Source organism: Strigops habroptila, chromosome 3, assembly GCF_004027225.2.
Source record: "Strigops habroptila isolate Jane chromosome 3, bStrHab1.2.pri, whole genome shotgun sequence".
Lineage (NCBI taxonomy): Eukaryota > Metazoa > Chordata > Aves > Psittaciformes > Psittacidae > Strigops > Strigops habroptila.
The window spans coordinates 4,634,981-4,662,967 of NC_044279.2; the positions used below are offsets into that span (position 1 = coordinate 4,634,981).

The 27,987-nt window shown below is 45.3% G+C and overlaps 2 protein-coding genes across 6 annotated transcripts; one reads left to right on the forward strand and one right to left on the reverse strand.

Moving 5' to 3' along the window:
• Positions 1–237: 237 nt before the first annotated feature.
• Positions 238–19,777, reverse strand: KIN (Kin17 DNA and RNA binding protein). 4 transcript variants are annotated; one of them, XR_003990633.1, is made up of 14 exons: positions 19,600–19,771; positions 17,148–17,242; positions 16,355–16,398; positions 16,070–16,192; positions 13,188–13,369; positions 11,711–11,759; positions 11,345–11,402; positions 7,765–7,888; positions 7,251–7,301; positions 6,492–6,560; positions 5,368–5,467; positions 3,888–3,988; positions 2,379–2,546; positions 238–469 (listed from the first exon to the last, which is right to left on the reverse strand). XR_003990633.1 is itself a non-coding variant. In XM_030480181.1 (13 exons), exons 1-13 carry the CDS (start codon positions 19,711–19,713, stop codon positions 2,484–2,486), a joined length of 1,173 nt encoding a protein of 390 aa, XP_030336041.1. In that variant the 5' UTR covers positions 19,714–19,777; the 3' UTR covers positions 1,616–2,483. The 4 variants fall into 4 exon arrangements, 3 of the variants coding, with proteins under 3 accessions (XP_030336041.1, XP_030336042.1, XP_030336043.1); XM_030480181.1 differs by lacking the exon at positions 238–469 and having other exon boundaries at positions 1,616–2,546; positions 19,600–19,777; XM_030480182.1 differs by lacking the exon at positions 238–469 and having other exon boundaries at positions 1,616–2,546; positions 7,765–7,885.
• On the forward strand, positions 19,772–27,944 carry ATP5F1C (ATP synthase F1 subunit gamma). 2 transcript variants are annotated; one of them, XM_030480184.1, is made up of 10 exons: positions 19,772–19,899; positions 20,601–20,635; positions 21,568–21,699; positions 22,996–23,200; positions 23,402–23,545; positions 23,887–23,951; positions 24,582–24,737; positions 25,876–25,972; positions 27,243–27,285; positions 27,817–27,944. In XM_030480184.1, the coding sequence occupies exons 1-9, from the start codon at positions 19,856–19,858 to the stop codon at positions 27,247–27,249; spliced, it is 885 nt and encodes a 294-aa protein (XP_030336044.1). In that variant the 5' UTR covers positions 19,772–19,855; the 3' UTR covers positions 27,250–27,285; positions 27,817–27,944. The 2 variants fall into 2 exon arrangements, with proteins under 2 accessions (XP_030336044.1, XP_030336045.1); XM_030480185.1 differs by having other exon boundaries at positions 19,799–19,899; positions 27,243–27,290; positions 27,819–27,944.
• The last annotated feature ends 43 nt before the right edge of the window (positions 27,945–27,987 follow it).

Sequence of the window (27,987 nt, forward strand, 5' to 3'; positions counted from 1 at the left end):
CAGAGAAGCTGTGGCTGCCCCATCCCTGGCAGTGTTCAAGGCCAGGTTGGACACAGGGGCTTGGCGCAACCTGCTCTAGTGGAAGGTGTCCCTGCCCGTGGCAGGGGGTTGGAGCTGGATGAGCTTCCAACACAAACCACTCTGTGAGTTAAAACTCTGCTCTCTGGCATCCTTAGAACAAAAACGTTGGGCTGATTCTTCTCAGCAGCCCTACTGTGGGAAGGGGACCCCAGTGCTGTACTTACCATTCTGAACTCCACTTATGAGTTAATGGCTGGTACAGGATCCTTCTTGCAGCCGCAGTGCCAGGAGTGAGAGGCTCAGCATATTTGAAGTGTATCTTCCAAGCAGCTCTCAGCACAAGCAACTTCCCTCTGAACCCTTCATGGCTTCTTTGAACTCGTTCATTAGCTTTGGCCTCCACAACACCCTGCAGCAGTCAGTTCCCCAGTGTGTGGGGAGGAAAAACCTGTCCAGTGTGGTTTGAAATCCCCAAATCAGGAATTCCGCTGTCTGTTTCTAGCTTGCGTGGGACTACAAGCAGTGAATAATCATTCTCTGGTCTTCTCCACACAATTTGTAACTTGACATCTCTATTATATTCACTCTAATTTTTCAGGCTTTGGAATATAAAGTGTAATTCTTTGCAGTGAAGCAGAAGCTGTCCTGTCTCTTACCTTCATATTACACTCGTACATACCTCTTCTCTCAGTACCTGTCCAAGAAAGAGTAGAGCTGTTTACACAACCCAGGTTACACAGAGCTTGAATTTACACACAAGCCTGGTTTCTGTCTCCCAGTTCCCTTCCTCATAGCTCTCCATGCTGTGGATATTGCATTACAGCACGACTCTGCCTTGCATTATGTCCAGGAGCCCTGGAAAGCCACCTGGTGTCCAGTGTGAGGCAGTTCCAAACAGCAGCACTTTCACTAAACCTCTGCAGTCTTTCGGTTTTCCTGCAGCGGTCCCCTGGAAACCACAAACCAACAAGAGAGTGATGCTCTGGGGGAGAAAAGGGACAGGGAATGTGTGACTTTGGCCTCTGGCGACCTTGGTTTGTGTTGAAGCGACCTTAAAGCTCATCCAGTTCCACTTGAAAGTACTGTAACCTTTCCTCTGGAGCCAGGCTGAGAGAGCTGGGCTGGGGCAGCCTGGAGAAGAGAAGGCTCCTGAAGGGGAGACCTTAGAGCAGCTCCAGTGCCTAAAGGGGCTCCAGGAAACCTGGAGAGGGGCTTTGGACAAGGGCCTGTAGGGACAGGCCAAGGGGAATGGCTTTAACCTGCCAGAGGGGAGATTGAGATGAGCTCTGAGGCAGAAGCTCTTCCCTGTGAGGGTGCTGAGGCGCTGGCACAGGGTGCCCAGAGAAGCTGTGGCTGCCCCATCCCTGGCAGTGTTCAAGGCCAGGCTGGACACAGGGGCTTGGAGCAACCTGCTCTAGTGGAAGGTGTCCCTGCCCGTGGCAGGGGGTTGGAACTGAATGAGCTTTAAGGTCCCTTCCAACACAAACCAGTCTTTGATTCTATGATCCCTTTTACACAACCAAGGCAGAGGCCATCCAGGCACCTCACCGTGCTCAACAGGCACCTGAAAAGGCTGATAAGAACCACACTGACCTAGGAAAGGTTTATGTTTATTCCCGACCAGGTTTAGAAATTAAACATTGTACAAAATGTGACATTCTTTAAAAAATAAAAAAGGTAAATGTTACATCCTTTAGTGAGTGATGATACTCACGTGGCAGAGCAATAATGGCAGCACGAACAAAGGAAAACCAAACCAGCAATCACCAATCTGTATCCACACACACCTTGGCTGGTGGCTTAGAAACCCCACAAGCAGCACCCACCTTAGAGTCCACGTGAGGATAAATTGCATATTAGTACCATTGGCAAACACAATGGAGAAGGGGTGACTTGCATTCTACCATCACCAACGTGTAACCAAAAATAAGCTGGTGCCAGCACTCACTAAACCAGACCATTCCTACAACATCCAGGGGAATAATCCCTGTTACCTTCCTGCTATTGTCTTAATCCCTCCCCTTGTTCCTGCAGCCAGAACTGCAGATTGAGGAGTGTGTGTTGGTAAAACTGGTCCCAACACACACTATGTGCCTTAAGCAGCTATTTGTAGGTAGTTCTGTCTCTTAAGGAACTGCTAACATACTTCAGTGAGTAAAATACTCCACTTGCAGCAATCTGCTCTATTTTACAAAAGGAAATTGAACCCAACGTTATAACTTTGGTAAGGAATCAGGTGAAATATTTCCACTGATAAGATTTCCACAAGCATTTTATGAACCAAATCCATAGTGGTCTTTAAATAAATCCAGTTTGCTTGTGGTTAATTTCTATATACATTATAAATACATACACACACACACACAGTTAAAACCCTGACATGGTAGAGTCTTGTGTCTGCTGCAAGATGCCAGAAAGATGGTTTTGGGAACCAAAATCTTCTCTGATCCACAACGAGCAACTCAGGCGAGTTTGGAGATGTCTTCATACTGGATGTCTTCAACTCGGCGTCCTTTTAAAGGTCCCTGAGAACAACATGGTAGAAGAAATAGGATCAAAATAGACATTTCTGTTTCAGAGCTCTGTCCAAAAGCCATGTATAGCCCCATGGTGGAAGCTGTACAGGGGATGTGTAGCAAAACGCATCCCCAAAACTGCTGGGGTTTGGGATTTGCTCACAGTATTTTCTGTTCCATTGTTTTCAAGCTGACCAGAGAATGTGACAGGGCCTCAAACACTGTCCCAGAAACCTTTTCACTTGCAGGACACTTTTTGTTTTAAAGGTCTTGCAATTTTGGGGCAAACATAAGCAGCTGCTTTGAGTTATTTCACTGTGGATTTCTAAGTAGTAGAAGATGTAATTTTGAATACAAAAATCCTGGTCATCTTACAGTCAATATTTGCTGTTTCCAGGGGTAGTTTCACCCATTTTTAATGTATAGACTCAGAGTTCATGCAGGAAAGGGAAATCTTAACACCTAAGGGCATCAAAACTAGAGACAAACTACCCTTGCTTTCCAAGACCAACATTATCATGGTCCTTAGCTCCAACCAAAGCTCCTTCTGTGGCTATCTGCACAGACTCCTCTCAAGCAAATGCCCCAGAACACAATATGAGCTCAGTTTCTGCAGCCCTTCTTTGAATGGCATCCTAACAGGGTCTCTCTACTGCAAGTTGTACTTAAGAAACTTGACTTTGAACTAACAACCTCTCTGCTGTATCAATCCCAGACTGGATTGGGTTGGAAGGGACATTAAAGCTCATCCAGTTCCAATCCCCTGCCCCAGGCAGGGACACCTTCCTCTAGACCAGATTGCTTCAACTTGGCCTTGAATTTAAAGAGTTTCATGCTTGGCTTTGCGGAGAACAAAGCAGTAGCCCCACAGACATGATGTCAATGGGTGATTTTAGCCCAGAGAAAAGTGATACATAAAATAAACCCCAAACCAACCCCAAGCATAATTGCTAACCATGAACGAGACAACAAATAAGCACATAAAGCCCCATGTTCAGTCTGGAAAAGGCAGGAGTCACCTCCTTGCATGTTTCACATTCTTCCCTTCCCACAAAACAGTGCAACAGCCATGTTCAAAACAAACACACAGAATATTGTCAGTCTCTTTCAAGTTCCAAACGTGCTAAATTCAGCATCCTGGCATCTTTTTAAAGGCAAAGAGCAGAGCTTTAGTCTGCAGTGGGGAATGTGGCTGGTTTCTTACTGGTTGGGAAGAGGTTGGGGGTGACCACAGCATAAATCCCACCTGTAAGGCAGGACTAATGCTACCACAGTTCTTTGTGAAAGCTTTCCAAGGTATAGATGAAAAGTGCTCTACACAAACAAGATCCTGCAGCGTTTGATACTTACAGAGTCAATGACTATTGTAGCTGAAAACCTCTTTTCATTGATAGATTCCAAGATGCCTTCATTGCCCCTGTAACCACCATTTAAGACCATCACTTTCTTGCCTGGAATGAGAAACAGGAAAACAGTTACACAACAAGTTCTTTGGATGGAGCTGTGTTCAACTCTACTGATAGCTGATGGAGAGAAGGGTTCTCCCAGCAGCTCCAGCAAGCAGCACCCTAAGCTTTGCCTTAGAGCCTACCCATTCCCAAAGCACACCTTGATTTACTGCTCCAGGCTGCACTGGGCAGAAGCCATTGAAATTACAGCAAGGAAAGAAGGCAAAGCTGTTTCTCCTGCATCCCATTCCCTGTGCTAACAGCTTGGTGTACCTCCCTTTTGCCTTCTGCCTCACCCCGGCAGCCCCTCAGGGCATCAATCCTAGTGCAAGGGTGGGCAGAGCTCACCTACGGGTACCACTATGCTAAAGAACACTCACTGACACCATTAATCAGCTCCTCATCAACTGCACACATGCAGGTCTGCTAAAGGACCTGTGAATCCCAAAATCCTATGTCCTATTTCCCCATATCCTGACAGTGTTCTGCTTACTGCTACCTTGACTATTCCCTGAAATACTGCTCAGATGCTATACACAAATATGTGTGTACCAGCCAAAGAGATGCCAGTGAACCAAAGAGGAGATGAGCTAAGCTTTGCCAAGCACCCACAGCTATGTGAGGCATGAATCTGGAGGGATGATACAAGGTAAATATGAGCAGGGGCTCTGTAGGGCTCCCAGAGATGCTTCCTGGCAGCTGAAGAGAGATGCTTTCATCTCGTCGAATGAGCTGATTCCTAAAGCACTTCTGTCTTCTCAGAAAATAATCTAATTCTTATGAGATGGGACTGTGAAACCTCAAAGCAGAAGCACTGTAGTGATTCCTCAGAAAGTAACCAGAGGATACAAGGTAAATGATCAGAGTAGCTTACGAAACGTTGTCCCAAGAGCCAGATGGCTCTTCATAGAATCACAGTTGGGGCTGGAAGGGAGCTTAAAGCTCATCCAGTTCCAACCCCCTGCCATGGGCAGGGACACCTTCCACTAGAGCAGGTTGCTCCAAGCCCCTGTGTCCAACCTGGCCTTGAACACTGCCAGGGACGGGGCAGCCACAGCTTCTCTGGGCACCTTGTGCCAGCGCCTCAGCACCCTCACAGGGAAGAGCTTCTGCCTAAGAGCAGAAAGCCATTCCTCTTGGCCTGTCCCTACAGGCCCTTGTCCAAAGCCCCTCTCCAGGTTTCTTGTTGGCCCCTTTAGGCACTGGAAGATGCTCTAAGGTCTCCCCTTAAGGAGCCTTCTCTTCTCCAGGCTGAACCAGCCCAGCTCTCAGCCTGTCTCCATAGGAAAGGTTACAGTACTTTCAAGTGGATGAATTATAGTTTAAAACAATAGAAGTTTTGCAGTGACATCTAAGCTGAAAATTGAACAAAACAGCTGTACCTGGTGCTGGTATGACAGTTTCTAGATGTGTCTGATCAAGCTTCAGTTTGTCTCCAGAATCAATCATCTTCACGACTGCTGTATATTTGTCAATCACTTCCTGTTGTGAAAGGCAGAGGCACATCAGAAAAAGAAGTCCCCAAACCAACAAATCTCTACATTTATATTTCAATATTAAACTCAGGACCATGAGTCTGCACTTCTATGTTTCTAAAAGCAGCAAGGACTTCCGAGCTCTCCTTATGGCATCCAGCTTCCATGAACTATTGACTGGCCTCACTCTGAAGTTAAGGCTACAATTAAAAGGGCTCCCGTGGAACAGCAATGAACTGGTCTAATTGACCACTACTTATGTCAGCCTTGTCTGAAGGTTTTGTCAACCTTTGGGTCACCACTATTAGCTATTCTCTCAAAGATGGAGAGGAAATTAGAGGCTTCTTTCCCCCCTGGGAGGCTAAACTGGCTGGAGGCCACACAGTGACAACTGGGATACTACCTCTCAGTGAGGCAAAATGTTACTGATCATCTTTGTGCTCAGCACAAAGCATGTTCCACTTCTCACATTCATATATTCAGCTGTGATTTTGAGCTGTACACACTCTTGTTCATTCAAAACACACCTGGGTGTTGCCTTTGGTTCTTTTGCCAGAGGTTGTTGAGCCTTGGACTACCTGGTACAACACCATTTCACTGGCAGTGGCTGAAAGAAAGCGCTTCTGAACAACAGAGCAAGGCTCAGCCTCCAGATTTTGTATGTAAATGAAATCTTGTTCAAAGGTAGCTTCAATGCCAATGCAAACCTGACTAGTCCCAGCTTAAAATGCAACTGCACTGCTCTTGGTCATATCACATTGGCAAAGAGACTATTCTCTAAGAAGGGTGTGTTAACAGGGACAAACTATGCAGGACAAAACAGTGCTTGAGAAAGGACCACTGAGTAAATGACATTAAACCAATTCAGAGCTTCAGTTCCTGCCCAGGTAAGTGCTGATACAGTTAAAGTGATGTTTCAGCCCCTCTCAGCGTTGACTTAAGGCTGAACAACTTGCACAATGAAACAAGACTTTGGCTCAGATACCAGAAAAGCCTGACCAATGCCACGTGTTTCCATCCGCACACCTTACCTTAACAACTGCCTTCTTCCTGTGATACTTCTCCCCAAGCTTTTTTGTTACAATTTTTACAATGATTTCCTAGAAGATTTGAAAGGGGGGAAAATAAATAAATGCCAAAAGATACAAATAACTACACAAATAACTCTAAACTAATGGCACATTCAGGTTGTTCTGACTCCAACTACAGACTGGACAGCACAGGAAGCAATGATAGCAAAGACTCTGCTTTCAGGAATATGTCTTTATCCTGGAATTATTGCCTTAAAGTAGCACTTCTCAAGACTCTTCTATTTTATAACTACAGTTACACTTGAATTCAGGATATAATGTGACAGTTGCTACATCAGTGGGTCAAGGGCAGGACTTCTTGATCTAGAAGTCCAGTCAAAACGTAGAAGCTGAGATGAGGTGTCTCAGCTCAAAGGTTGATGTTGACTTCCATACCTCTGTGCAAGCCAACTCCCATGTAGAAGAGGGCTGTAAGTAGTATCATGATTTAAACATGATCTTTAGAGACTCACAGTACCAACTCTTTAATTAGAGAATGCCACCTCATCTGAGATCAGGCACAGGACACTCCAGACTGCAGATCATGCTCAACCAGAAGAGTAATTCCTCCCAGATACTGTAATATTTCACCTTTGGTAGCTTAGAAAATAAGAGTGAATTCAGTCTGGAATCCACTTTTGGATCTTTACACAAATCAAGAGGCTTTAAAGATGCAGAATTGGTCCTATTTGGTACAATAACAATTTTTAAGACACTTACAGGCTGTAACCAGTAGTCTCTCCGAGCTGTTCTTTTCTTCTCCTCTTCAAGCTACAGAACAACAAATAATCACCATTTACTTCCTCCTTTCACTGCAGCTTTCCCATACTTTGAAAAGCTGAGTCAATTCTCCAGGCCCACATCAAGTGGGGAATAAAAGAAAAAACACTAAATAAGGGTAAGTCAGTGTGTGCTTGCTGCATAAAAATCAACCTGATGAGATCCAGGAATCCATGAGAAAATGATGGAGATTTACATTTGGGGTTTGTCAAATGTTTCTAGATATTTTCTTCCAAATCTGTATTCCTTTACTTCCAACATCTCAGTCATCTGGGGAATAGGCACAGATGAGCAGCAGAAAGCAGTTTTAATGGGGAAGTGAAATCATTTTGCCTGATAAGATACCAAAGTCTGAATTCTTCCTGAACTGAAGGTCTGAGGGCACTTCAAAGGTACAATGGGCATTGCCATAGGCAATGGGGTTACAAAGACACAGATCCTGCATGATTATTACCTCCATAATCTCATCCAGTGCAGATTTCTTCTTTTTCTCTTTGGACTGACCAGAGCTATGAGCTGATTCTTTCCTTTTAACTGCCCCTTCCACCATCTTCAGTGCATTCGGTCCAAGGACACTGCTGGAAGAGGAAGATGGTGTTTTCACAGCAGATCTTACATTGCTTCCTCTACCAAGATGCATCTGAAGAACTGGCTGTGCCAAAAGCCCTGCTGATCTATTTAACTTCAGTTGTGCAAGTCACCTTCCAGACCCTGCATGCCTCCTTGTCTAGGACTGCATTTGGCAGCTAGGAATGATCTCCTTGAGATGGAAACTCTGTGTCCACTGATGTTTGCTGCTAGCAGGCCAGCAGAATGAAAACCTTATGATCCACCAGTGCAAATGCAAAGAGTTGATCAAGGACTTGAGCTCAATGGAGAAGGCAAAAATCAGGTCTGCAAATAAGGTTTTCAAATTTGAAAAGACAAACTTGTGGCTTTGGAAAAGCCACCTGGATAAAGCAACTCTCAAATGTGGTAGACATCTAAGAACTACTGCCAGACAGACATACTTAACCTGTCCAGCAATGGGAGAGAACACATGGGAACATGTAGAGAAGGGCTCCACACCCAGCAAATAAACATCATCTTCACCATCATGTTCAATATGCAAACAGCCTATGAGTTATGAAAGAAAAGAGCCATCAGCACAATAAGTTCCATATCAGGGATCAGGGAACAGCCAGGTAAAGTGAGAACTGCCTGAAGGCAGCTTGAATTGAGCCATTTTTATAACAGGCATTTGAATGCAGTCAAAAAATGTAGGTGTTGTCTCATCAAGAAGGATGAAGAAGGCTGCTCAGTTTGACAGTAAGGCAATAGTAATATGGCCTTACAACAAATTGCATGTTCTGCCTGTGGTGAGGATGTTGGATGCATTAGCAAAGGGAAGATATGGAATGGGAATGAAGATACAGAAATGGCAGCAGAAGCAAGATTGAGAGAAAAATTGTATTTCAGAGGAAGTCTGGATAATCTCCACAGCAGAGCTCTAAAACAAATAGCACATTAAATCAAAACTCAAACAGCAAGTACTTAAAATAACATCTCATAAAGGGTGACATATGATTAAAACACAACTGCTGTGCCTAAATTTCAGAAGCAAATTCATCTTGCTTGAGGTTACTGAGGGATTCTTGGGTGTTAAAACTAAACCAAATCTTATTTAATATACTCATTAAGGACCCTGAGACAAAAGGGGTGAGACCACCAACACTCTTGGGGTGTGTTATTGATACGGAGGACACAAAAAAAAGAAGTGGACACCAGAAGGGACTGGTTTATCTTGAAAAGCATGTTTTAAACCCCACAAAATTGAACAGCACATTATGCAAGCTCACATGCTTTGGAAAAGTTTACTCTGATTTCCTTCTATCTATTGGGAGCTATTTAAGAGCAAAAAAGGCAGAAAGGGGTCTGGCTATCATCACAGATGACAGCTACCAGTGTGGACCAGTCATAAAAAAGGCAATCCCAGGAAGCATCAAGACAGACAAGAGTTAGGGTCTTGTATAAGACATTTCATTTGCAGCATATAGGAATTCAACCAGCTCTCCTGTTCAAGATTAGCTGAAACTGGAACAAGGACAAGGGATGTTAAATGGATCAGGGGAATGGGGAGGTGAGGCCAGCATCATCCAGGCCTCCTTGTACAGCACAGGGAAGGTCCAGAGGCTAAAACTGTTGTTAAGTATGCTGTCTAAGAAAGCAAATGAAGGGAGAAAAAGAACTACTTACGTTAAAAACCCCATACCAACATGAGGGCAATTGATAGAAACTGGCCATGACCACGTACATCTACCTGGGAAATTACAGACAAGGTCCTAACCATTAAATCAAACACGTTTTGAAGGATCTTCCCTTGGGATTATAGAGTTGGGGAGACCCTAACTGCATACAGTGGAGCATGATCAGTGTACGGACAGGGCTGTACACTGGTACACTTGCAGTACTGCAGACAGGAATCAGTGACCTCGATAGTAGCCGCTGCTCATTCCTTAATTAGGAATCTCGATCTTACTTGTCCACTGAGTGAGTTAAGCAGGGATTTGAGGATATAAGTTCTTGAGGGGAAATAAAACTAAGCCCAGGGCTCCCAGTTTGCTCAAGGGCAGTCAGCATCAGAAGCTCCTATCTTCATGTCAGCCACACAGACAGCCAAGGGAAGGCATCTCCCCTCTCACTCCCCTTCTCAGCAAGGCTCCAGCTTCACTTCTGTATCCAACTACCAGTATCCCCATGACCTCAAAACTCTGCTATCCACCACCTACCATCTCCTGGTCCTATTTCTGCACCCTGCTCAAGAAATACAAGTGCAGGTTTCCACAGCTTGTGCTGGGAGGCCAGGAAGTGCTCCTGCACGCTGTGCTGGGGTACTGGACATCAGGATGAACTCACCTGATCCTCAGTTCTAGCAAACAGCTGCAGAATACACCTATACACTGACACTGGGAAGTAGTTTCCATACATGACTTGGTGATGCCTGTATCACCAAGGACACATAAACCACTGTCCAGTCACTTTAATGTGAAGTACATATCCTGATTTTGCTTCCACACTACCATTATGAAGTTTACAGTCAAGTATCTCTCATATGATATGAAAAAGTTAAGACTACTTGATATATGATTACATATTCAGCCAAATTTTAGCAAGCACCTTAAGTATTCCTCACCAATTCAAGTGAGTGTCTGACTTGAGTTTCAGACTCATTTTAAGCACAACTCAATGCTTAGGGATAATTTACAAAGCCTGAAATCTGTATCTATTATTGCAAAGAACTACTTTATTGTCTCATTTTCTTGGTGGCATATCTCCCATCAGATACCTTATCTAAGAGCTCAGCTTGTGGGGAGAGGAAAGCTTTCTTTTTACCTGCAATACATTTAATTGCAGTATTGCCTCACATGAAAAGATGTACTGCTCATCAAACAGCTCCACACACTGCTCTAAGTCAGTATTGTTTGTATTATTGATCCCTTTTGTCCTGCGTTGCTCGTGGTTCTATGAAGACAATTAAATTCAGGAGCTTTAGAAAGATTTACATGAGGTAGATTCAGCTTCTTAAGCGATGAGCAGAGAAAGTATTGCCTCCAATTAGACAAGGCAATCAACCCTTTTAGGAACCAAAATTAAGAAGTCATGAATATCCATTCATAGAGGGCAGCTGGGACTAGATGGCATTCATGTGAAGTGCTTTGCCTGGATCCTTTATCCACCCTTTCACAGATCAGTGTTTTCTTAGAGGAACCCATAACTACCTCTTACCTTACAGGCATCTGCCATGAGCCACAGTGAAGTCAAGAAAGCTCCTCACAGCACATGTTTAAGATATACCCACTTATCATAGAATCATTAGGGTTGGAAAGGACAAAAGAAACAATGAAGTCACCTTGTACCCCTCCTGAAGAACACGACAGGATGAGACATTAAATTCCAACTATTTCAGAACAAGATACCCCTTCCTGCCCATACAAATAGCATTGTCAGATAAGTGCTTTGCAACAGTAAGGGTTGCCCTTAAATTCTTTTCTCACCTTGTTTTAGAAGATGCAGCTATTGAAGTACTTGCTCCTTTGTTTAAATTAAATGCAACTACAAAATAAAAAGAAATTACTCTATTTCTATCTTTAAAAATAACTGCATTGAAGGATGTTACAAATCTGCAAATGGAAAAGAGCAGCAATTCGAAAACATTTACCCAGTTTGGTTCAGCTTTTAAAATAAATTACTTCAAATTTTAGAAGAAAGAATACTCTGTATTTCCATAGTCCAGTGCTCTTTAGAACTGATCTCAAAGCACTTTAGGAAGCACCGAACAGGCCTCAAGTGCTCGTCTTGTTTTAAGCACAAAATCAGCTTCAGTAGGTTCTAGAAAATTACATGTATCAAAACCTGGTTACCTTTTTCTTCTTCGTTTTCTCTGTTCAGTTCAGTATAGACTGGCTTTTCCTGCCAAAATAAAACCACAAAACGCATCTCAAGAGTCGAGCAGAAAGCTGAGCCAGGGTATCATTTTGTGGTGATCATTGATTAGCTCAGTATTACATAGTGTGAAATTATTACAAGTAAGCCTAATATTCAACCTGGCTTGATTCATAGGAGATTAGAAACTGAAACATTCTCTCATTACAGGCTCCTGTGCAAACTTCTCTAATTAACACTCTCTACAAAGACACTGTCTAAGCTTGCCCGATTCCAGCATGAAAGTGGCCTTACTGCAGCAGTTTGCCCCATCTGAACCAGCATGTTCAGACTGGCTCCTGGACAGGCTGAGAACTCAAAGGAAATCCTGGAATCTTGCCCAATTTTTAGCACCAAAGGCTCAGACCATTTAAATTTCAATTAGTTTGAAATTAAGGAAAAGATAATTGTTTACAAGAGCATTTAAATGTACCTATCGCCAGCCAGGATCAAATGGGAAGTTCCAGTTCCAGGCAACAACTTGTATGGAAGTCATGGAATGACACCCAATAAACAGATCCCAAATACCACATCAGCACTATCGAAAGGAAACTTTGCACTGTGTGGATCTGGTTATGCCAGATCCCCCTGGTTATTTCTCTCAGCCTCCTCATTGCACAGGGTACTTTTATTTGCAATCCTAAAAGCTGTGAAATACCATACATGAAGACAGGTCACACTGGTTACTGCGTTGTTTTCTCTCCCTTCCTAAATTCAAGAGTAAGTATTACATCACTAATCACTGGAAGAACAGTGGTTATTATTCCTTTAACACTAAAGCAAGCCAGGTCCAAAGTAACATCAAGTTTTCCTCTAGAGCAGGTTATAATCTAAGATTATTGCATAGCAGAAAATTCAGAACATAAGTGAACTGAGGTGGTGATTCAAGTATGGAAGATGATCTAAATCAAAGTCTGAACGGGCCAGGATCAGACACCAGGGCCACAGGATAGAATTCTAGTAGGTTTCAAAACCACAGCAAATCTAAAAGAAGCTGAAACCTCTGCTTCCTTTTATCTGTTTTTCTGAAACTGTGATTCTACAGAGGACCTCGATTGTCACCAGCTGTAAAAGCCACCAGCAAGTTGCTTAGTAAAGGATATGTAGTAAGCTGCAGTTTCAACAGAAACAAGTTAGTTGAGGCTGCTATAAGTATCTGGGAAGCATGAGAAGTAGCTGGGAGAAGACTGTTCCTTGTGGCTTAGGAAAGAAGAGCAACGCAGCCAAACATACCCACTGTTCCTCACCTTGAACTGGTGATGAGCTTGTAACCTAAAGCATGAAGCTTACTCATCACCTTCTAAGCGACTGCAAAGGAAATACCAGTGCAAGGATCCCAGCAGCATCAAAATCACCATTAAAGTATCAAAGAGGAGTTTTGAGCTAAAGGCTGACACACAGTGCAATTTTCCTCACCAGTTCTTTCCCCTCCAAACCTCTTCTAACTTGCTGTTCAATGAATTTTGCAGTTTTTTCTTCATCATCAAGGTCCTGTTTCTTCTTCCTTTCTTGTTCTTGTTGCCTGCGAATAGTCTCTGGGTCCCTATCAATATACTGGATATACCAGCCTTTTGGAGTCTCATCCACCTTGCAAAGACCTAAAAGTCAATGTAAGATAAAGTAAGATTAGAATCATAGAATGGTTTGGGTTGGAAAGGACCTTAAGATCATCTAGTTCCAACCCCTTGCCTCTAGGCTATGTTGCCCAAGGCTCTGTCCAACCTGGCCTTGAACACTACCAGGGATGGAGCATCTTTGGGCAACCTGTTCCAGTGCCTCGGCACCCTCACAGCAAAGAGCTTCTTCCTTATACCTCACCTGAACTTCCCCTGTTTAAGCTTAAACCCATCACTCCTTGTCCTATCGCTACAGTCCCTGATGAAGAGTCCCTCTCCAGCATCCTCGTAGCCCCCTTCAGACACTGGAAGCTGCTCTGAGGTCTCCACGCAGCTTCTCTTCTCCAGGCTCAACAGCCCCAATGTTCTCAGCCTGGCTCCATACGGGAGCTGCTCCAGCCCCTGCTCATCCTCGTGGCCTCCTCTGGACTTGCTCCAACAGCTCCACGTCCTTCTGATGTTGAGGACACCAGAACTGTACACAGTGCTGCAAGTGGGGTCCCACAACAGCAGAGTAGAGGGGCAGGATCACCTCCTTGGACCTGCTGGTCAAGACCCTTTTGATGCAGCCCAGGACACGGGTGGTTTCTGGGCTGCAAGTGCACACCAAAGCCTGGTCACGTTCAGTTTCTCATCAACCAACACCCCCAAGTCCTTCTCCTCAGGCTGCTCTGAATCACTTCTCCACCCACCCTGTAGCTGTGCCTGGGATTGCCCTGACCCAGGTGTAGGACCTTGCACTTCGTTATGTTGAACTTCCTAAGGTTGGCATTGGCCACCTCTCAAGCATGTCAAGGTCCCTCTGGGTCCCATCCCTTCCCTCCCGTGTATCATACAACAAAAGCAAGCAAGGGACAAAGCAAATATCAAGATCATTCCACATTCATTATAACAGTGCAGGTACTTCACCAGAGACAATGTGTCCCTTACTGATGAAACTGACTGACAGGTCACATCAGAGGGTGGTGGTGAATAGCTCCTTTTGAAACTGGTGACCTGTCACTTTTGGGGTCCCCTAGGGATCAATACCAGGCCCAATGCTGTTTAATGTCTTCATAAGTGATCTGGATGATGGGATCAAATGTACCCTGCTGAAGTTTGCAGATGATATGAAACTGAGTGGGGAAGTGGCCACTTCGAAAGGGAGATCTGCCCTCTGCAGGAAAACATGGACAGGCTGAAAGAGTGCTCTAACAAGAGCTTTATAAAGTTCGACAGGAAAGTGGAAGGTCTTGCACCTGGGAAAACACAATCCAGGAGTGCAGCTCAGGCTGGGATCTGCCTGGCTGGGGAGCAGCTCTGTGGGAAGGGACCTGGAAGTCCTGGTGGACACAAGCTCCATAGGATTGAACAGTGTGCTGCTGTGGCAAAGAGCCAACAGGATGCTGGGGAACATCAACAAGGGCATCACCAGCAGAGAGAAAGATGTCACTGTCCCACTCTACTCAGTGCCTGTCAGGCCACACCTGGAATACTGTGTGCAGTTTTGCTCCCCAGTGTACAAAAAAAGTTGTGGACAGGCTGGAGAGGGTCCAGAGATGGGCCACAAAGATGATGCAAGGACTGGGAAACCATGTGAGGAAAGGCTGAAATAGCTGGGTTTGTTCAGCCTGGAGAAAAGAAGGCTCAGGGGAGGCCTTATCCCCATTTCCAGTATTTAAAGGGTGGCTACAGAGAGGACGGAGACTCCCTTTTGACAAGGAGTCACATGAAAAAGATGAGCCCAAGTTACTGCTTAACTTTTCACAGTGAGAACAATCAGCCATTGGAATCATCTCCCCAGGGAAGTGGTGGATTCCCCAGCGTTGGACACTTCAGATTCAGCTGAACAGGGTGCTGGGACATCTAGTCTAGGTCATGCTTTGCCTAGAAAGGTTGGACGAGATGATCCTTGAGGGCCCTTTCAACCTGGGATTCCAGCCCTTCAGCTAGCCAGTTCTATTTGGAAATAGGCCAGAGCATGTAGTAAAGTGGATGGAGTGTTTTCCAATACTTCCCTCATTGAAGAAAATGTTTCCTTCCCACTGTTTTAACAAGGAAGAAAACAGAAATCTAACATATATAAACAATACACACTAATAGCATCACACTAAAGGAAACATTACTACGCTCCGTTATTGTTACTAACTCTGGCTTGAGTGACTTTCCAAACACTGTATGACTCATGAATGTATCCTGTAGGACACAGGCAATCAGAGCCAAAGTAAACTTGCTGTCATACCACAGCATCACTTAATCTCTCTTCCTCCCTCTGAACACAAAACTGCAGATCTCCAGCTTTAACCCCTTCATTAGGGCAGGAAGGAAACCAACTGCTTGCTTCTTACCACCTTAAATATGGAAGGATTCTGTAATCATATGAAGTGTTCTATTGTAGTTTTCCAGTTTTAAATGGCAACTGTTAAAAGTTGATTTAGAATGTAGCAATACCTCCAGTAAATATAGACCAGCAGATGAAACAAGGAAAGGTTCATGACTGATGCATTTATCACAGACTTCTGGCATTTTTCACAAGCAAATTCCTAATGGTTAGCACAGAAATATGTTTGGACATCTGTTAAAATATATATATATACAGGAAAGGGAGGGAAGAAAGGAAAAGGAAATGGGAGAATTAACCTAAACATTTACTGATCAATTATCAGCAAGTTTCTCACTCCCCAAGTAAGCAACTGCACTTACCTTCCCTCCCCAGCCATTTAGTGAAGTCAGTCAGAGTCTCCCACTGGGTGGCATTCATGTGGATGTGTTCTCTGTGACTGATATATTCATTGTACACAATATTATTGTGGACTCTCTTTGTTCCTGAAATACAGAATTATTGTTATTCTTCTCGTTGTGGTGGTGGTTGTTATTAACTCTAAGTGTGGGACTTAGGATAAACCAATAAAGCCACCAAAACTTCTTGCACTGAACCAATAAAAGACATAAGGAAAAGACCAAGCAAGCAAACAGGAAAATATTTACCAAATCTCCTCCTGAGCAGCTCTAGGAAATCATTTCGGAATTCCCTTAAGGGATAAAAAGAAAGCATTTTAGTAAAACTTAGTATTTAAAAGTATTAAAAGTATATTAAATATTAAATCTATTAAAAATATTAAAAGTATTTAGTAAAACAATTACAAAGCATTTTTCTATTGTCATTCCCAAATAAAGATCTGCAGCATAAACATGAGCATTCTTTTGAACTGAGCACGATGAAACTCAGACACTCACTTCCCTTTTCCAGCGAAGTAGCACTAAATGCAGTGTGGATGTGAAAAGAAACACAATGTGGTGTGTGCACATACAAGTTAAATCCTCAAAAGCATAACAGCCTTTCAAAGGGATAAAATGGAAAGAAGGAAATCTAAACACTTCCCACTAATTGCTGGTGTTTCATTACCAGTTCTCTCCCTGGGTTGACTGACACAAAGGGCAGCAGTGGCAGGTTGATCACTCATCCTGCTGCTCATTCAAGGGCTTGAGAATAAAGCCTCACTTCAGACTCGTGCTGAAGACAGCTCCAGTCAACCCAGCTATCCTGTAGGACAAAGAGCTGGGGGAAACTGGGGTGTCAGTCACACCACTCGCTTGTTACCTCTCTGTAATGGCTCTTTTAGCTCTTTGTAACTCGGGTGGGGAGCAGTCACCTTGCTGGGACAGAAGGGTGACATCAAAATAAAGTGTCTTCAGTGGGACATGCCTGGGCCTTAGCGGTGTGGCTGTGCAGATCGGATACAGGAATGAAGCTCTGGGTAAGGATATACAGCAGACTTACTCAGAAAAGTAATCCATGAACTGCTGAGGATTTTCAGAAGCCAGCAGCAATTGCCTCTGGTGGGACTCAGACATGCAGTGACACTTGAAGCCATTCTAGAAAATCAAAATAAAGACTTTGCCTGGTTTTGTCTCGATTTGCGACACTCACACATAGATGAGCAGTATTCAAAATGCTGCTTTGTAAGTGAAAATCCTTGGAGGCTACATAGAAAATAGCCGATAACGGGGTGGGTGTTCCTCCTGACCAGGCAAGCCAGAACCAAAACTCCTCCTAAGGCCAAGAGACTCCAGACAAGAATAAAAGAGGTTATGAGACAGGACATTCCAGCAGTTCTCCTCATCCCTTGTGGAATGAGATAGATGTGTTACCACGAGGGATTCATCCAGGTACTAGTGCAAGAGCACTGGATGTTTGCTGGCTCCCTACCTGATCAACACTACCACCAAACGTGTGTAAGGAGGGAATGGTGTCCTAGGAGCACTCAAGGGATGGACTGGGATAGTTTGACCACCTCTGGCACAGGGTTGAGGTCATCAGAGCTCCCCAAAACCCACCCAGACACAGGACTTTGGCCCCATGCTTTTTTTGTCTGATTTAATGTTCTTTCATCACAATATGATTAAATCTACAGCAAATTCCATTCCATGGGAGCCCCGCCACCTCTTACAAAAAGATTTGGTCATAAAGCAGTGAAGCTTTTTTGGTCATAGTCACTGGGTAGAGAATAGAATCTGAGGTTCTTCAGTGAAAAAAAGAGGGGGCAAAACCAGCTGGAGAACAATACAATTAAATTATCCACAAGATGCTTTATTTCTCCAAGTCACATTAAAGGGGCTATTCACTAAAAGCAGAGTTAGCCCAAGTGGAGATACTTTTGGAGCACATTCCCTGGTGGAAATCAGTTAGGACACTCACATCCCACAAGCATCTGGGTCCAAGTGAATAGACGAGTGAAAACAAGAGGGGAAAGCTTCAGAGTCGAAGCATCTCTTCATAACAGGAGAAAGAGGGAAGAAACCAAACCTGAACCAAATGGAGTTATCAGTATAAGAAAGACATGGAGCTACTGGAGTGGGTCCAAAGGAGGTGATCAGAGGGCTGGAGCACCTCTGTCATGGAGCCAGGACAGAGAGAGCTGGGCTGGGTCAGCACGGAGAAGAGAAGGGGAGATCTTAGAGCAGCTCCCAGCGCCTAAAAGGGCTCCAGGAAACCTGGAGAGGGGCTTTGGACAAGGGCCTGTAGGGACAGGCCAACGGGAATGGCTTTAACCTGCCCGAGGGGAGATTGAGATTAGGTTAGATTAGATATAAGGAAGCTCTTCCCTGTGAGGGTGCTGAGGCGCTGGCACAGACTTTTCCCAGAGAAGCTGTGGCTGCCCCATCCCTGGCAGTGCTCAAGGCCAGGTTGGACACAGGGGCTTGGAGCAACCTGCTCTAGTGGAAGGTGTCCCTGCCCGTGGCAGGGGGTTGGAACTGGATGAGCTTTAAGGTCCCTTCAACCCAAACCAGTCTGGGATTCAATGAAGAGACCTCACAGTGCTCCAGATGTCTATTCCCTTGGGCATGTCGCTGCACCCACTCTGTACCCCCAGGTAGATCATGGGCACCCCCAACTCCCCTCTAAAGTGAATAGGAATCACCTGATTATTAACCCCATCAACTTCCCAAGGTGTGTATGATGGAATCACCCCCCACTCAGGGACCCTGGGGCCACCCTGTGCTCCCCCCCCATCCTGGCTGATCACTCTGCAGCGAATTGAATGTCCCCAAAGACAGATCAGGGTCAACACACTTTCTCCAAAGTGGATGAGGGCTTCTCCCATGGGGAATTTGGGATCCAACAGGATCACCCCACCTACACCCAGCAATTGGGAACCCTTCAGCTCCAACCAATCTGCCCTCGAGGGGACCATGGTCCATACAAAAAGGACTGGGGACCCCCAAAAGAGAATAAGGACCCTCTTTAGTGCTCCTCTAAAGAGAGTCAGGGCTCCCCATGCTCCCAGCAGTGAGGCCAGGATGCTCTCTAGAAGTCTCACACCGCACAGATGGGATCAGAGCCCCCGCAAGGCAACTGGGGACACTTCCATGAGGAACCTGAAGCAGCCGGTATCCCCCTAGTGACGGGACTGGGGAACATACAGGAAGGCTACGAGCTCCCATACCCTCTAAGGGAAACACAGCCCCTATAACAGGATTAGGAACCCCTACAAGCCCCGCCGTGTCCCCCTCAACGGCACTGGCGACACTTACAAAGGAGCTGGGAGCCCCCCCAAGGGGACTGAGGACCCCAACCGAATGGATTTGACCCGCTGTTTATTAGCAGGAGAACCCACTTCCCACAAAGACCCCTTACGAGTGGGTCAGAGCGCCCCATTCCCCCTCACGAAGGAGCGGTGCCCGCCGCTCTCCCCCACCACAGGCCGAAGCAGCACCGGCGGCGGGCTCACCTCATCGCGGCACTGCTTCTGGCACATCTGGCAGTACCAGCGCAGCTTCTGCAGCCCTTTGGACTTGATGCGGTTAGCGATAGCCTTGGGGCTGAGGAAATCCGACTTCCCCATGGCGGCAAAGCGTGACAACCCCTCACAGAACTCCCGACCCGCTCCCGGTCCCGTCGGAAGTGGCAGCCCCGGAAGCTCCGCCCGCTCCCGGCGCGGCTGCGCTCTCGCTGACCTTCACCGGGGCTGTGGAGAAGGCGCCGCCATGTTCGCCCGTGGGGCTGCGGTCGCGCTTTACCAGCCGCAATGGTAACGGGATGGGGCGCGGGCTGCGGAAAGGCTCTGTGGGGACCTGGGGGGTGCGCCCCGGTGGTTGTTGTTGTTGTCGTGGTGGTGGTTAGCGGCCGTGGGGCGGCCCTTGGCGGGGGATGAGGGGTGACGGTCCCCTCAGCCCGGCGGTGGCGGGGCTGCCCCTGAGGTGTTTGTGAGCTCCGGTGTGGCGGGGGCAGTGAGGGTGCGGGCGAACGGCCTCCACGGTGACCGGCCGGGGATGGAGGCTCCGTCCTCAGGCGCGGCGCTGCGGGTGAGGCGAGGGGAAGGCGGGAGCTCGCAGGGAAAGGGGCTGTGCAGGGCGGCAAGAAGGGTAAAAGGGCAGCTTTGTGTGTGACAGGCTGTGTAAGGGGACCCTGCGCTTGTGTGTGGAAGCGGGGTGCCTCCTCTGCTTCGCTTTAATCTTTAATAAAACCAGTTCATTTACCCTTCTGATGCCCTGTTGCCTTCTAATACCCTCATTTACACTGTGTTTGGGGCAGTGGTAATGCATGAAATGATAGAGGAGGTGAGGAGAAGGATGGAAGCCATGTGTGCAGTGCACGCTTTAGAGTAGCTTGTCACTGCTATGGATGCTTTTTAAGAAATAGCAGTTCTTAAGGTTTCATCCCTCCGACAGGGACCTTGGTTTGCTGTAGAACCAGTTGAACTATCCTAATTTCTCCCCCATTTGTTTTCAGGGGCCAAGTCAGGAATATGGCAACACTAAAAGACAGTGAGTACTGGTTTTGTTTCCTTCTGAGAGCAGGGAAGGGTTGTAGGAAAGCCCTAAGTTAAAGTACAAGTTACCTGTTGGATAAATTCATTGTGGTACACTGTAATGTTGATCCGTGAGCATGTCTTGTATTGAACAAATGTCCTTCAGAAAAGGCATTGCTCTAAAAGGTTTTAGCACTAATTTAGGTGACATTTCAGCAAGCCAATACAGTTTTACTTAAAGATATTTTACAAAATAACGTTATCCCGTGTGCTAAACCAGATTTTAGTCACCTTTAAGAGTTAATTTCTTTTATGTTTATTTTCTTGTCCTTTTACACAGCATTTGGGGGGAAAAAAGGTTGACTGAATGGTTCTGCTTTGATAATACTTCATTTAGCTATTCTTCATAGGTTCTTACACAGGGATATTGCCTTGGAATTGTGCTTGTGTGTAAAACACCTGGTTTACTTTCTTTTTTGCATCAGTATTTGTATGAGTCTCATTCTGCCACGGTCTAAACAGAGGAGGAAGTTTATTCTGGGTCTTGATATTATGGGGTCTTGTTTGTTTGTTTCCTCTCCTTGTCGTCTGGGAGAAAGATGACAATGTTCCTTAAATGATATATTTGTGAAACAGGCAGAAGTGGAAGGAAAGAGGATAGTAAATAGGTTTTATGCTGGGTTGAATATTAAATAACTGTTATGTCTGGAGAAAAACCCTATCTATTGTGGAGATGCATTTGGGTGAGCCAGGTGACTCCTCTTACTACTTCCTTACTGTAACAATTACGGTCTTTTTTGAGGTTTATTTGTGCATTGTTTGTTTATTTCTTCTTCTTTGAGGAACTTGGCCAGATCCTTTTGGATGGCTGTTGCTAGCATTTGCTTGCTTGATTTGGATATCCTTATGCCCAGTACAGCCCATGACCTTCAACTCTTAACCTTGTAGTTACCAGGCGTTTGAAGTCCATCAAGAACATTCAGAAAATTACAAAGTCCATGAAGATGGTTTCTGCAGCAAAATATGCAAGAGCTGAGAGGGAGCTGAAGCCTGCCAGGATCTATGGAATGGGAGCACTGAGTGAGAGGGGACTCTAGGGATGTGGGAGCAGAAGAGGAAGGTTTTCATGGGGGTGATGAAAGGCCTGGACTTTTTTAACCTTTCAGTAGTTTTCTCCAAAAGAATTTGCATCTCGAGGCCACCCTGAGCATTCCTTATAAGTAGTTTACAGAAAGTGATTTTTAAGAGTTCTAATGTGAAATTCATAGAATCATAGAATCAAGTGGGTTGGAAAAGATCATCAAGTCCAACCGTTCCCCCAGCACTGCCAATGCCGCCACTAACCCATGGCACTGAGGGCTTCATCTCCACAGTTTGTGAACGCTTCCAGGGATGTGTTCCCTGGGCAGCCTGTTCCAATGCCTGAGCACCCTTTGGGGAAGGAATTGTTCCTCATCTCCGTCTAAACCTCCCCTGGTGCAGCTTGAGGCCGTTTCCTCTTGTCCCATCCCTTGTTCCTTGGGAGCAGAGACCAGCCCCCTCCTGGCTCCATCCTCCTGTCAGGCAGTTGCAGAGAGCGATAAGGTACCCCCTGAGCCTTCTCTTCTCCAGACTAAACCCCCCCAGGTCCCTCAGCCGTTCCTCATCACACTTGTGCTCCAGGCCCTGCACCAGCTCCGGTGCCCTTCTCTGGCCCTGCTCCAGCACCTCAATGTCTCTCTTGCAGTGAGGGGCCCAGAACTGACACAGGATTCGAGGTGCAGCCTCACCAGTGCCCAGCACAGGGGGACAGTCACTGCCCTGGCCCTGCTGCCACACTGGTGCTGATCCAGGCCAGGATGCTGTTGGCTTCTTGGCTGCCTGGGCACAAGCTGTTCATGTTCAGCTCCATCAGTCAGCACCCCCAGGTCCTTTTCCTCTGAGCAGCTTTCTTGCTGCTCATCCCCAAATCCCGATAATTTCTGACTATGTTTTTAACTTTGGGTGGTTGCATGGTTGGTTTTGTCACTTGTCAGAGCACCAGAGCTCAGAATATCTGTCCTGCTTCTATCTATTAATGGAGTTGTGTTGTATCTCTGTAGCACCTACAGCCACTGCAAGACCTTCTGGTGAACTCTGGGGCTGCACATGCAGTGACCTTAACTAAGTCACGACATGGATTGTGTGATACCCAATCAGAGATGTGGCTGGTTTTGAACTCTCACCTCTGGTCAGGTCATGTGCAAGCTTGAATGAATGGGAGGGAGATGAAATTAATCTGGCTGAGATTTGCAGCCCCTTTAGAAATGATTTTAATTGGAATAATTCAAAGGTGTTTTCCTATGACCGATTTGCTTCTTGGCACCCTTAAAAACTTAACCACCTTTTCTTTTGTAGCTCTCTATGAGAAGGCAGAAATAAAGGCACCTGAGGACAAGAAGAAGCACCTCCTTATTGGTGTGTCCTCTGATCGAGGCCTGTGTGGTGCTATCCATACATCTATTGCTAAAACCTTGAAGAATGAGATTACCAACCTCTCAAACGCAGGAAAAGAAGTTATGGTGGTTGGAGTAGGTGACAAGATCAGAGGCCTCCTTCAGAGGTAAACAGGATGGGTCCCAGAACCCCCAAAAAAGTTTGGTTTGGTGGTTTTGTTAGTATTCTGTGGTAGAAGTGTCAAGACTGCTTAGAAAGCTGTGTGGCATTCAGAGGAGATTGTAGTTCATGGAAGTAAGTCTTGCTGCCACATGGTTGTACATTAGAGCATCCACTTGCTTCTAAGACAGATCTGATGTTCCTGCAGGACACATAGCAATTACTTCCTGCTGACATTCAAAGAGGTGGGACGGAGACCTCCGAGCTTTGGAGATGCCTCAGCCATTGCATTGGAGCTGTTAAACTCTGGCTATGAATTTGATGAGGGCTCTGTCATCTACAATCGGTTCAAGTAAGATTAAAGTGGGACTGCACTGAAAAAGTAGTGGGTAGAAGGCTTCAAAGAGCACGTTGGCCTCCAAGTGATATGAAAACTATGACTTGTCACGTTTATTTCTTGAGGGGTGAGGGCATTTTGTGTGTGAAGAGCCATTGGTGGTGGTTTTGTGATTGAAATTCTCTTTTTACGTTACATTTACAGCCAGCATGTTAGATCCACAAGGTTTCTGAGATCTCTTCATCAGGGTTATAACAGAACTTTATGGAATTGGGGGGCCAAAAGCTGCCTTTCCTGATTTGTTTTTAAACACTCAATTTAGGGTTAGTTGAACTGAAGATGCTGTTTTTATCCAGGTCTGTCATCTCCTACAAGACCGATGAAAAACCAATCTTCTCGTTTGAAACAGTTGCTGGTTCTGGTAAGTAGTAAACTAGAAACCAGCAGTTATGTGAAGTGATAAATCACAGAGTATTCTGAACATGGGAATATGATACTAATAATTGGTATTAGTAACATGGTGTGTGTAATGAATATGGTATTAATAATGATGGTGCATGTATCATAAGTTGAGCAGATTGTGTTATCTTGGCAGCCCAAAGCTGACTTACCAAGGTGCTGTGAGGTTAAAAGGAAACGTTGTACTGATTTTGGGTTGAGATTCTTTCTCAAGCAAGAACTGTGCGCGTGCAGAGCTCTGTCACTTCCAATGTTTGCAGCACTGGAATGGCTTTGCACTAACTCAATAAAACCACCCCAGAATGTGTCTGCAGCATTATATGGGAACATGAAACATAACATGCCAGTCCTCTATTTGGTCTTGATCAGAATCTGACTTTCTGAGTATTAAATTAAACCACATAAAATACTTAACAAAATTTTTAATAGCAAAGAGAATATGAAAGGACAAAGAATACGTAGAGAAAATCCCTCGGGATTGCCTGAAGCAGGGAGACAGGTTGGCCTAGCAGCCTTTTGCATGGTGGTGTATTGTTTTGCTAGAAGTAGTATGTCCTGGATTTCTCTCAGTCTGCTCTTTCCTATTTTACAGAAAGCCTTAGTATCTATGATGATATTGATGCTGATGTGCTGAGAAACTACCAGGAATTTACACTAGCAAATATTCTCTACTACTCCCTGAAAGAATCCACCACCAGCGAGCAGAGTGCTAGGATGACCGCTATGGACAACGCGAGCAAGAATGCTTGTAAGTCCACTCTGGGGGTCTCCCGAGAGTTCAGTAGTTCAGCATGAGAGCACTGACCTCCCTTTGTGTAATTTCCCTTTGCTTCCAAAATGGTAAGAAATGAACTGGTTTGTCTCTCAATTCCATTTTGAGTTAGTCAGGCTTTGAACAGTGCCAGGGATGGAGCATTTACCACTTCTCTGGGCACCCTGTGCCAGCGCCTCACCACCCTCACAGTAAAGAACTTCTTCCTTAGATCTAACCTGAACTTCCCCTGTTTCAGTTTGAACCCATCACCCCTCGTCCCATCACTCCAGTCCCTGATGAAGAGTCCCTCCCCAGCATCCTTGTAGCCCCCTTCAGACCCTAGAAGCTGCTCTGAGGTCTCCACGCAGCTTCTCTTCTCCAGGCTGAACAGCCCCAGTGTTCTCAGCCTGTCTCCATATGGGAGCTGCTTCAGCCCCTGACCATCCTCGTGGTCTCCTCTGCACTTGCTCCAACAGCTCCAGGTCCTTCTCACAAGTATTCCTTGGAAGGTGTCCAGGCTGGGTGCAGCATAGCATATGGAACTGGTATTAGTGGGAGACAGCTTTTCATGTGGCATGCTGAGGAGATTTCAGCCTTAAGAAGGGTAGTGTTGTCTGAAGGACACTGGTGACTGAGAGGAGCTGGTGTGATGAGCAGTTGGGCTACCTGGAACTGTACGTGTGGCTCTCTGCTGCCTGCCTTATCTCGACAGAGAGAGGTGATACCTTCTGTGTTTAAAAGAAAAATGAAGAATTAACACCTCAGAAAGATCTGTTTCCTTTTGCCAGAGCCACAGTAACTTGAAGGAAATCCCAGTGCAGTTAATTGACAGTAAAATCTAATTTAAAAGCAAATAATGCATACTTCTGATATGTTGAGATAGGCTGTGTCATACCATGGTGTTTATTATCTGTCAGCTCTTCTTCAGATGTTTAACTTTGATGCCTCAAGCCAAATTAACCAAGTTTCTAAATTGAGTGTTATCTATAGGAGAAAAAATGAAATGTGCAGTAAACCTCTTCATTGTCTGCATGGATTTACAAGACTACTCGATACTCTCTTCATACACCTTCTCCCTGTCTATATTTGAATACTGGCTACATGTTTAAACCCAAATCTTGCTTTTTCCTAGCTGAGATGATTGACAAACTGACCTTGACGTTCAACCGTACCCGCCAAGCCGTCATTACCAAGGAGCTTATTGAGATCATCTCTGGTGCTGCTGCTCTGTGAGTACCTGTGGAAACGTAAAACAGGAGTGGTTGCAATGCCATGTCATGTGTGTGTGTCCTGCTTCAGGCAGGTGAGCAGGGAAGGTTAGGGCATGAAGGTTGTAACACTGAAGGGAGGACAATCCATGGCATGAGTCTTGAGTTCTACAGCTTGTGCAGTTCTACTAACAAGTGTGAAGTTTGGCAGGCTTGGTTTGGCCAGATTCAGTTAAAAAAGTGGTAGAATAGATCTTTAGCCTCAACACACACCCTTGCCTGAACATAGAATCATAGAATGGTTTGGGTTGGAAAGGACCTTAAGATCATCCAGTTCCAACCCCCTGCCATGGGCAGGGACACCTCACACTAGACCATGTCACCCAAGGCTCTGTCCAGCCTGGTCTTGAACACTGCCAGGGATGGAGCATTCACTGCTGCTTTGGGCACTCTGTGCCAGAGCCTCACCACCCTCACAGGGAAAAGAACTTCTTCCTTATCTCCAACCTGAACTTCCCCTGTTTCACTTTGAACCCATCACCCCTTGTCCCATCACTTCAGTCCCTGATGCAGAGTCCCTCTCCAGCACCCTTGTAGCCCCCTGTAGACAGTGGAAGCTGCTCTGAGGTCTCCACGCAGCTTCTCTTCTCCAGGCTGAACAGCCCCAATGTTCTCAGGTTGTCTCCATACAGGAGGTGCTCCAGCCAGTGTTTGTTCCTCCTTTTTGGCTCTCAGTGGATTTTTCCCTCCACCTGGACTTTTCCTACTTTTCCCAGACAGCTCAGCGGTGTTGGGTGGGGGAGAGCAACACGGGTGACTCAGACTTTACTTTTTGGCTAAATCAGCCTGTGGCAGTGTTCAGAAGCAGAGAGTTTAGGGGTGGGCTTGGAAGGAGGAGGGAATTTCCAGAGTCTCTTGCTACAAAATGTGTATTTTTATACTTTTAAGCTCAATATTTTGCTTATTTCCCTGAGAAAAGCTTTGTGACTGCGTGTACTGCAGGTTACACACATGTGGGCTTGGCCCACAAGTTGTAACCACATCTACCCAGTGTGTATGACATCTTATAGTTAATCTGTCCTATATCCAGATGCAAATAGATGTGTTAATACCCTGCTTGTTTACAAAATGCCTGGAATACCTACCATGGAATACCGACCACGCAGCTGTTAGCTGCTGTATTGTGCTCCTCACAATACATTGGTGGTCATAAATGTATAGTTTTGCCTGAATTTGCATGAGTTGCTTCCTAACCTGCTTGTTCTGTTTTCTCTCATAATACCATAACCAGGGATTAATCGGGGGAAAAAAAGCGGTTCAGCCAAATCCAAGAGGTAAAGTGGACAAAACAGATTGTGTTTTAGAATGGATCAGCACAGAAAATCCCCAAGTCAAATGAATAGGTTGCAATACAGTGGTGGTGTGTTGCTCAGCCAAACTTCTCTTCCCAAAAGAGCTCCTCAAAAGCTCCTGCTGCCAGTTTGAACCTGAACAAGAGGCATTGAAGCGTCAGTAATTTTAAGCAAAACACATCCATGATACCAAATCATTTGACAGGATTTTCTGTGGTGGTTTTCTTTCTTTCTGGGTTATTGGATTAGTTTTCAATGACTGTTTTAATGTTTTCATAGTGCCCTGACATTATGCAATGACTTAAGAATGTCTGGGTATAAGGTGTTCTATCTAAAGAGGTTTCTGTAGCAAAATAAGCATATTCCCAATTTAAAACTTAAGGGAAAATTGACTTGATAAAGAGTTGGGGGAAGATGGAAAGAATATTTATGAAGTATTAAATTGGAGGAGATACAATTATTAAATGATTGATTAAATGGAAGAGGTTTAATTTGCTTCCACTTTCCTTACAGGTGAAGAGCTCTTCTGAGCATTTAACCTGCCCGTGTCTGTGGTAAAAAACTGCTCTTATTTTGTGAAGAAATGGGAAAGCCCCAGAAATCTGTAAATTCTTACAATAAACCACCTACATGAGACAAAATCCTCTTGGCTGTTCGTGGAGCAGATGCTCTCAGTGTCGGAAT

Coding starts and splice junctions, on each gene's coding strand:
- KIN (XM_030480181.1), bottom strand. CDS start 19,713: ATGGGGAAGTCGGATTTCCTCAGCCCCAAGGCTATCGCTAACCGCATC. Junction 6,561..7,250: donor GAGACTACTGGTTACAGCCT/GTAAGTGTCTTA, acceptor CAAATCTTCTAG/GAAATCATTGTAAAAATTGT. Junction 5,468..6,491: donor GGAAGAAGGCAGTTGTTAAG/GTAAGGTGTGCG, acceptor CTTTCACAACAG/GAAGTGATTGACAAATATAC.
- ATP5F1C (XM_030480184.1), top strand. CDS start 19,856: ATGTTCGCCCGTGGGGCTGCGGTCGCGCTTTACCAGCCGCAATG. Junction 23,201..23,401: donor ATCAGAGGCCTCCTTCAGAG/GTAAACAGGATG, acceptor ATGTTCCTGCAG/GACACATAGCAATTACTTCC. Junction 23,952..24,581: donor TGAAACAGTTGCTGGTTCTG/GTAAGTAGTAAA, acceptor CCTATTTTACAG/AAAGCCTTAGTATCTATGAT.